At 35.3% G+C, this 8,728-nt stretch overlaps 1 protein-coding gene across 1 annotated transcript; it reads right to left on the reverse strand.

Annotated features, from left to right (window-relative positions):
- Positions 1–5,244: 5,244 nt before the first annotated feature.
- On the reverse strand, positions 5,245–6,680 carry LOC104070906 (uncharacterized protein KIAA2026-like; the record flags this gene model as incomplete). The annotated part of the gene is made up of 1 exon (XM_009586377.1): positions 5,245–6,680. A coding segment is annotated over one exon (1,436 nt), but the record flags the coding sequence as incomplete, so codon positions are not given.
- Positions 6,681–8,728: the final 2,048 nt, after the last annotated feature.

The raw sequence follows: 8,728 nt of genomic DNA on the forward strand, positions 1-8,728 counted from the left end.
AATTTTTAATAAAAATGCAATTTTTACTGCATATGCAGCAGAGTCTCATTCCCCCAGATGGGGAAACGGATGTTTTTGACATCAAACACTAACTCAGTAGTATTTGCCATGGTAAAATGAAGGTAAGTTAGCCACCTCCAACTGCAAGAATTCCTGTTTTTTCATTACATTCTAGCAGCAACTCCACTGTTCTCAAATTGAAAAACTGGCCTGAATTTTCCTGTTCACAAGTTTGTAAGACACATTTCATGCCTTTCAAAGATTTGGCAACTACTGAGCATGTCCTGTTTTCTCTTTATCCTAATCTTCTACCTTAATCCCAATAGCTCTTCTTTTAGAAAATATCACAGGCAATAATCTGGAAAATGAAGCACTACTATAGACTTTTGAAGCTTTCACACTGACACAGCATATGCTTTTATACAGTCAAAACAGCAACGCAGGTCTGAACAAGTGCATTAATAATGCTGATTTACAGAACAACGTAAGTAAACCCAACAAAACCTCAGTGGTACATGTTTCTGAAGATACTGACACTGCAGCTTAATGCCTTGAGTACACTGTTACAACTTGGTAGAATACCTCATTTAATGTTTTCAACACGGTTAACAGGCTGTTCCAGATCTAGAGGCTAGACAACACTACAATGAAGTTTCTACAACTCTGAAGACAAAAGTGAAGAGTAAACTCCCAAGAACAGTACACCAGACACTACAAAATTGCTGCCAGGCTGTTAAATTTATTTCTTCACATGCAAGCAATGCTTGATTTCATACACAAAATGTAACAGTACTCTAAAGAAATAAAATATACTGTGAAATAGACTTTAGCAAGTGGACTGCTATGAATCTTTCAGAGCACAAGTCTAGGATATAGAATTTACATCAAGGTTCTTCTAAAGGTGTGTGCTATATTGGCATTTCCTACACCAGTTGGAATAAAAGAGATTCAGCTTACACTTACTTCAACCTCTGCTTCAGGCACACCAAAGTTAAGCGGCCTCTGGTCCCTTCTATTTTCTCAACCCTATGTATGTTCTGAATTTCATCCAATCCCTGTTTCAAGCATGCAATCACAGAATTCTCATGCTTTTTTACTGGGCCTTGCACTGCAATCTTTGTTGTACCCCACAGTTTACTTCAGCATAGCTGTCTTAGTCCAGATCCAACAAGCCTATCACCATTGTCACAGTTTAATTCAAGGATTTATAGCCTAATTTATCTAACTCCAGTAACAAAATAACATTTAAAATGAACGAGTAGCATGCAAGTTGTTTACAGAACTAGTCTCTCTGATTCTGTCTTTCCATTACATTCAGTACTACTCTGTCAGTAATATTGACAAAGAACATTGCCACAGTAATAACCATCACCTTGTTTCAAAGACACAGATTCAATAAAATGGTTACATCTTCCTTTCCATAACTTTTAAGAAAACTTCGTAACTATGGCAATGCTCACGACATGGCTGTGTTCTCTAGTAAGTTTTGCTCACAATAGTTATGGGAAGATTTCAGCTAAAAAAACTGCACAACCGGTCTATATTCATGAACAGTATCTTTTGGGCATCACTGCTACAGCAAGTCAGGAATGCGCAAATCATCTCAATAGAAATATGAACTGTGACTCAAAGTTACATTTAGTTGCCTTAGAGAACCAATAGCGGGGAAAAAAAAAAATCACCTTGCTAAAAAATAAGGAAAGGTACTCGCTTTTACATTCCTGATGCTCTCTTCTACCTTCTGTACTTTTAAAGAACATTGTAAAGAGTGATTATGGCTATGATCAAATTTAAATCAAGTGTTTTTGTGAATTCAGAACAAGTTTTACCAAATCTCTTTCTCTGTTCTACATTGAAAGGGTATCTTTAAACAAAAGATAAAATTTCAGAAGAGCTTTGAGAAATACTACTTAGCCTTAAACATCATGAAACATTACAAAACAATAAGGTGTTAGCATGAATTCAATCCAATCCTACCCATTTCAGCCTAACAGCTATAGGACTAATAGACACTTAAAAAGCATAGGAAGAAAAGCTCTTTCTTGTAATACTGTAATGTTTTACGAAAATTTTCTCCAGCGGGGACAAAATTTGCAATGAAGAAGTAGTCAGAATAAGAAGGAAAATGCCCTACCATATTAAGAGATAAAGGACAGAAGAGTACCAAAAGAAATAGGACCCTTCATACCATGCCCAGGACAATGCCTGTCACCTGCAGATGAAACAGAATGTTTTATGCCCTCCACCTGAATGGAAACGAACACACCACCTGAGCGTAACGTAGACTATCAGATGCAGCAGATCAAGTAGTTAAAGACACAGGAAAAGTAAAAATGAAGAAGAGGAATTTCCATCATTTCTCATTGAATAAACACACATGACATCCCTGTGTGCAGTCAGGGTTGCAAAACTGTGCAAACACCAATAAAATACGTGACAGAAAACCTTGTTACTCTTTTCTGGATTTCCACTTGCACCGACACATCTCCTTCCTGTCTGAAACTGACAATGTAAGGGAGTAATACTATAGCTGCAGTGTTCTCTGATGATGAAAATACATATAATTAAAACCTAAGTTCAGATGATTAATGGCATCTGGTACTGGTCTACAATTACAGATACATATTCTTAACAAACCTACACACTGATTATTTTCTAAATTAAATTACCTCTGATAATGTTAAGCTCCTTATGACACAATATGGAATTGGAAAAACAGAGGTACATGGCATTCTGCTGCTGAATCTACTATTTAGTCATGTAAAACCACAAATTAAACTGAAAGAGCAACTGTTTTAACTCCTATGTTTTAGTGGTACGGAACACTAGCTTGTTTTACAACAAGCTTCTGAAACATATTTGCGTCCTAAACCACACATTCTAATAAAGCTCAGCATAAAGTACAAAGAACAATAACTGGATAAATCATCTCCATTGCAATTCCGTATCAGATCAGCATTGGATGAGCCTTGGTATTAAGATACTACAAAAACCAAACTTTTTTTAGCACTTCAGGAAACAAAACAAACTTCTTGCAAGAAATGGAGATCACATAATAGCTACACAGGTCAATATATGTAAGGTAACTGGGATAATGAAAAGCAAGGGATTTCTGCTTTCACTTTAGCATCCATGCACCATATGCAAGATACAAAAGGAAACTAACTGAAGGAAAGTTCTCTCTTGATTCCAATTTCATTAATGAGCTTAATTTCCACCGTGTCAATTAAAACACAGGAATTTCAAACCTCAAAGAACGGCCTGTATTTAGGTTTTGCAATTAAACGTATTACAGTAAGCACTACAGTTTCCACTAACAGTGCAGGATTTAGTCTGGGATCTACTCAAGACCAAAAATTCTTTAATGATACAGACGAAAAATAAGAAATCAAAAATACGAGAATTTTCACTGAGATTATATTATAGAATATGTTTTTATTATAAATACAATCATTCTGCGATAGCTGTTCATGATGCATTTCTTTAAAAAAAGGTTTAAACTCACATGCCACTATTTACAGTTCTTCTAACAGCACTTCAAAATTTGTCTCTTTTCATCTTTAAAAGCAAAACATAATTTGTAACTATGAAAAAATTCTGCTAACATGCTATTAAGTATATCGAGTATCAAGATGGAGATGAATGGGCAGCTTTTTTGAGCTTTTGTTATTTTTATGACAGATACAAGAAAAGCAGTTATCACAGTAAACATCATCTCTAACAATTAACTTCAAAAGCTACTTCCAAATATTGCCAGTCTGTTTTGCTAACAGTGGTTGTCTTTCAAAACAATTATCTTCTAAAAAATGACACATACTGTTCTAGGAGCATTGCTTAATTCATAGAAAGTAGATTTTTAAACATGTGTTGTAAAATGAGGGTTACAATGAAGAAGGTGACCTACTTTAAATACTTTCACAGAAAAATAAAGGACACTTGGTCCCCAATTTTTTTCCCAATAGTTCTCTAAATTAAAGAGCCCTTATTTGCAGTTTGGGTTATTATGAATTTTGTTGTTTGGTTTTAAGAAGAATGAAAACAGTGATACATTTGGAGAGCTAACAGTTACACAAGTGAATGTAAAATACATTTGCTAAATACTACGTATATGAACTTCAACTGTAACTTTTAAAATTTATGTTTAGATGTGGGCATTGAAATGTTTTGGAGGGACAGTGATTTATATGGTAAGAGTTGTTTGGGTATTCTGCACAAATATTTGGGATCTAAACATTACTTGTTTTCTTACCTTTAAATTTCCACTCAACTTCTAGCTAAAATGCATCTCTGAATTCTCTTATCCTTTATAAGATGGTTTGTTACACAGATTTTTGGTTTTGGCTGTATCCTCTTCAGCTGAAATCCAGTATTTACCTATCAATCTACACTGTTCTGAAAATAAGCCCGTCACCTCAAAAAATGCAATGTTTGAAGCAGTCTGCTAAAATCTAGCACAGACAGCACAGCCCATGACTCAACAGGATAGCAGATCAAGCTTTATGGTGCCTCAAACATCAAAAATACTACACTACCTGACAATTTGAACTGACTTAAAGACTTTGTAATTTTACTGTTTTAAAATTGTTTTAAATTTTTTCAGTGAGTTAACTGAAATCTGTATCATGTATCACCTTCCTGAAACACTTAACTAGATGCTGCCCACATCTGTAATAAAAATGCCATCTGCATAAACTCTGTATCTCAACTGTTGGACTAAGCAGAAATGTGATCAGGCCCACAGTCAAAGCAGTACTGTTTGGTGACCTTAGACTGCCCAGTTCCAATAGGAATGATTTTAGATTCAAGATCTCAAGCAATTACTCTGCATTTCTTTGTAATTTGGATAAGGTAAGACTATCAGAAAGGGGAGACATATTTCCACAACTGCTATGACATAAGACAGCATAGAACAACTTCAAGCTACATTCTCTGATACTAACCTGTCAGTCAGGTTCATTCTCCTAAATACTTTTTGTAACAAACAAACTCTTCCAATGAACTATGTTCTGTAAAGATACATTCTGCAAATGAATCGTGGTTTAATCAGCTGATGAGCCTGTTTTATATGCTCGTCTTATAGAATGGGAAACTTTCACACTAAAATTAACATCAGAAAAGTCTAATGCAATAAGGCTGTCCTGTTTCACAAAATAAAATGTAGACTAATCAGCTAAGAAAACAGTTAAAAAAAAAAAGAAATGGATATCCTCCTAATCTTTACTACAAGTAAAAATGTCAACTTACCAGATTTGTGCTTCTTGTGTTTTGCTTTCTTTTTAATTATAAACAACTTGTTCTGGATCTCAGATTTATAAGATTTGAATGGATGAAGATGAATCTCACGTTTTCTTTGCAAGTCATCAAGTTTTCTCTGTAGATTTTCGTTTAGAATATCCTTCAACTTCTTTTTTTTCTTTTTCTTCTTTTTTGCCCGCAACTTATTTAGTTTCTTACTATTTTGCAGCGAGTTCTCTAGCATTGTTTCTTTAGCAGATTCATGGTAATTTATGTCTTGGTTGTCATTATGAGTGCCATTGACATGCATTTGGCAAGCTTTCAGTGTGTTCTCCTTGAATGGACTGATCTCAGCTTTTACTCTGGCCATTTCAGCACAAGCTTGTCCATCCTCCACAGCCCTTATTTCTCCTGAACTAGGGTGACCACCCGTACCAACAATCTCTCCTGAACTAATCAAATTCTTCAAGTTCTCTTTATAGCAACCAGTTTTTTTGATGTTGCAGTCTCTTGAGGTCTTGATTTCACAGTTAATCTTAATCTCCTCTGTAGTGACTCTAAAGCTATCTAAATGTGGGTTTTTTTCTGGACAGGTAACAATGGAGTCCATACTTTTCTCTACTTCTGTCTTGGAATGAGGTAGCAGCTCTTCTCTACCACCAGAATTGACCTCCCCATTGCTTTTGCTTCCATATTCGTGTTTTACTTTCTCCAATTTAATGCGTGACACTTTTTTAACTTTGATGGGAGGAGATGGGAATTCAGGAGCCTGAAAAGGTTTTTGTTTGTAAATCCGAACATCTGCACCACAGAACTGTGGAAAATGAACATATGCATTCTCCAAGTAGTCATAACCAAGAATTACTTCTCTGCATTCATGGATAGGCTGACCTAGCACTGCATCCTGAACATCCTTTTGTGTTTCATATACGAAATCACAGAGACCTTTTAGCAGCCATACTTTTTGGTAGAACGGTAGCTCATGAAATGGTTTTTCCTCCAAGGGATTAACTTCTCCAAGGACTTTGAAAAACTGGGGACACAATCCAAGTTTTTCTGCAGAGCTATTAGGATTGTCAGTCTGCCCTACAACAGTATACCAGTGTTGTACTTTCTGTCTGAGTGCTGCTTCCCAAGTCCTGTAAGAGAGCGTAGGCCTGCGATGTAACGTAGATCTGCGATGAGGAGGACTTAACAAAGAAGTCATTATTTTACATAAAAAAACATTACACTGAGGCATCAGAAGACAACGTTCCAATTCATAGAATACTATTTCAGGTAAATTTAAAATCTGTTGTGCTAAACAAAGAAAATGACCAATAGCTGGAATCTCCCACATTGTCTCCATCCTTGTAGGTGCTGCTTGAGCTAAAAGTGACTTTTCCCATTCTTCTATTTCTTTCTGACTAGCTTCTTCTGCTTCTTTTCTTTCTTGCTCTCTCAGCCTATTAAAAGAAAGTTCATGAAAATTCAGATATCAGGTGAATGAAAAGAAACTGGGGAGAAAAATATCAAAACTACAGTATGACAAACATACTTATCTTGAAGTAATAAAGAACACAGTACGTAAAGTTTTAATTCCGTTCGCCTTACTTTGGATTACACAATGCACCACTGCACCAAAATTACAGTCTTTTATTTCTATCACCACTAGTTTAAGAAAGGGGAAAAGGTGAGAAAAAAGCCTGGCAGATATCAATAGTTTGGGTGGTTTAGATTTTTTAAAAAAAATGTATTCTCTTCCCCAAATTCCTTTTTCACAGGATTAAGTATTTCCAACAAACTATCCACATAGAAATCTCTGAAAACAAATGCCAGATAAGTCTTCCTTTCAAATGGTTGCCCTGTGGCTTGTGTCACCTACCTTGTAACTCCCTTCCTCAGCACACAAATACACATGCCTAACTGTTAAGTGCTTCATTCACAAACAAAAGCCATTTTCCCTCCCACCCGTAGGCGTGTTACTAGTTGGTTCGCAATGGTGGTCAAAAAGGAAACAAATATCAGAATGCATGAAGAATGTGATGGAAAATAACACCAGAAATAAAATGTCATTACATTAATAAATGGTTTGCCCTCACCTGAAAAACTGTATTCAGTTCTGGTCCCCCTATCTAAAAAAAGGATAGAGCAGAAATAGTGGGTATTCAGAGAAAGAGGTTATTAGCAATCAGAGGCCTGTAAAAACTTCTGAAAAATCTGGGACTCTATACAAAACAGTAGCAAGAGGAAACATGACAGCAGTATACAAAACTAACATGATAGACTGGGAACTTCTGTTTACTTTTATTTGTAAACTCATCATGAAATTTAAAGGCAACAAGTTTAAGAGGAAGAAAAGCTTCCACTTCAGATAATCAATCATGCGTAGCTTACCATCTAACTTACTAGAACACAGAATATGTTAATTTAGTTCCAAAGTGTAAAATAGGACATCTGCATGAATCACAAGAATATCAAGGGCTACCAGGAACAGGAAGGATTCTTCTTTAATGTTGCAATGGTAAACTAACATTTTTGCCTCAAGGCATGATGAGATTCCAAAAGATAGGACTAGGATACAGCTGTACTTACAGGAAATTTTTTCTAGAGCTCATCCAAAGCTTCTCATATCTTTTTCTCTGAAGTTTCTATCACTGGCCACTGCTAGAAACAATCACTTGCGTATATCACTAATGTGACCTGTTACTGGAATTTACATGTCCTTATTTCCAGATTGCTAACCGCCAATTGTATTTCTTTGTACACAAGTAGCTAATAAATGCCACGTATCCATTCAAAGCACCAATGCTTTCCAAATTCAGCCAAAGAGTAATGGTATATTAAAATCTTTCTTTTGACAACATGAAGCTAATAGTGGCTTCTAGCATGAAGAATGTGTATTTGAAGCATTAAGTATTGACTAGGTATCTCAATAATGTAAAAAATGCGAGAAACTTAGCTTAGCCCACATTTTAGTATCAATGCAGGAGAAATATGCCATGACCACAAACTTAATATTTGCATCCTCTGTGTATGCAAAATGACATATAACACAGTAAGATTCCACTGAATGCTTTATCTTATATAATCAAATTAAATTTCAAGTTACTTGTTACCGTAATTTGAACAGAAATTTTTAATACCACATACATGCATCCTTGTTATTTATGTACCTATCAAATGCAGAAAGACAGATTCATGTAAAACAAAAATTAAAATGTAAGAGCAAACAGGTCAGTAAATTCTCAACTTCACTCTCCCAATGCAGCATTAATTTAACTGTATAATGCATGTGATCTAAAGCCAAAATCCCGCTTTGCAGCACTAATTCAAACATATAATGAACGTGGTCAAACGACAAAATCCCACTTGCCATTCTAGGTGGTTAAACGAGTAAATTTAACAATATTGCTTGCATAGGTAAAGCGAGCAATTTTTTTATTCTGACTTTTGTTCTACTTCCATGTGTTAATATTGCATTAATATAATAAGTATAATAAATAACAAAAAA

The sequence above is a fragment of the Fulmarus glacialis genome, unplaced genomic scaffold (genome assembly GCF_000690835.1).
Source record: "Fulmarus glacialis isolate BGI_N327 unplaced genomic scaffold, ASM69083v1 C14264687, whole genome shotgun sequence".
In the NCBI taxonomy this organism is placed as follows: Eukaryota; Metazoa; Chordata; class Aves; order Procellariiformes; family Procellariidae; genus Fulmarus; species Fulmarus glacialis.